General features: G+C 74.1%; 1 protein-coding gene across 1 annotated transcript in view; it reads left to right on the top strand.

Annotated features, from left to right (window-relative positions):
* The window catches only part of CHLNCDRAFT_54617 (hypothetical protein), a gene marked incomplete at both ends in the record, with an annotated part of 3,683 nt that continues 2,501 nt past the window's right edge, over positions 1-1,182 (top strand). Inside the window, 3 exons of the mRNA XM_005844074.1 lie at positions 1-187; positions 555-740; positions 945-1,126. Coding sequence (XP_005844136.1) covers positions 1-187; positions 555-740; positions 945-1,126 — 555 coding nt within the window. The remainder of the gene's footprint in view (positions 188-554; positions 741-944; positions 1,127-1,182) is intronic.

Raw genomic sequence — 1,182 nt, forward strand, 5'->3', positions numbered from 1 at the left:
CCCGAGGCGGGGTCCGTGGCGGCGGTGCTGGGCGCGCTGGCGGGCACCGGCAACAGCGCCATCTCCACCTTTGAGCTGCTCAACAGCGGCGCGGTGGCGGCGCTGCGGCGGTACCTGCAGGGCGCTGACCTGGCAGACACGCCAGACAGGCAGCACCTGCTGCTGCAGCGCCTGGGCGAGTTCGCAGGTGGGGTGAAGGGCCCAAGGGCGGGCCCTCGGGGCCGCCGCCGCGCCGCCGCCCCCTGCCCGCGCCGCCGCCGCCGCCGCCGCCGGCCGCATGCACGCTCTGCTGTTGCCGCATGGCGCGAGGCGGGATGATGTCCAACCAAAAGCGATTTGTGACGGCCGCGCGCCCTCCGCGGTGCTGCGGCCCCCGTGAACTCATGATTAGTCTTTCTGACCGCCCCCCGCGCATATCCCTCTGCACGCCGTGCCCGCCGCATGCCCGCACCTCTTGCATAGCACACCCGCTTGCATGCTAGCCCCCCGCTTGGTGTTGCTTCCGGGCAGCGACTCGATGCCACGCCTCCCCTGCCCCTCCCCTGCCCCCGCAGCCGCGGCGGTGCCCCCCGGCAGCGGCAGCGAGCCGCCGCTGGGCCTGCTGGTGGGCAAGCTGCTGGGCGCGCTGGCGGCCAGCGAGAAGTTTGCGGTACAGCTCAACCCCATCACCACGCCCCCCTCCCTGGGATCCGTGTACGGCGGCGTGTACTACCGTTCCGCAGGCGGCGGCGGGGGAGCACGTGAGCAGCTGGGCGCGCCTGGGAGGCGGCCTGCCTCGGGGCCACGCCTGCTGCTTGATGAGCGGACCTGCCTGCCTGCTTGGGGGTTCGCTGGCCGGCCTCCTGCCTGCCTGCCTGCCTGCCTGCCTGCTTGCCTGCCTGCCTGCTGCCACGCCTGATGCATCTGCTCCCCCTGGCCTTCTGCTGCTGCTGCTGCCACCGCAGGCGGCGGCGCCGCCGCCGCCAGCGGCAGCCTGACGGCGGGCCTGTCGGCGCTGAGCAGCCCGCTGAAGATGCGGCTGAGCCGCGCCGGCGACGAGCCCGGCCTGCGCGACTATTCCGCCAACATGGTGCTCATAGAGCCGCTGGCCAGCATGAGCCAGATCGAGGAGTTTCTGTGGCCGCTCGTGGGCAGCGGCGCCGCGGCAGCGGCCACCACCGCCGCCGCCGCCGCGGGCGGCGC

The sequence above is a fragment of the Chlorella variabilis genome, assembly GCF_000147415.1.
Source record: "Chlorella variabilis unplaced genomic scaffold CHLNCscaffold_24, whole genome shotgun sequence".
Taxonomy (NCBI): Eukaryota; Viridiplantae; Chlorophyta; class Trebouxiophyceae; order Chlorellales; family Chlorellaceae; genus Chlorella; species Chlorella variabilis.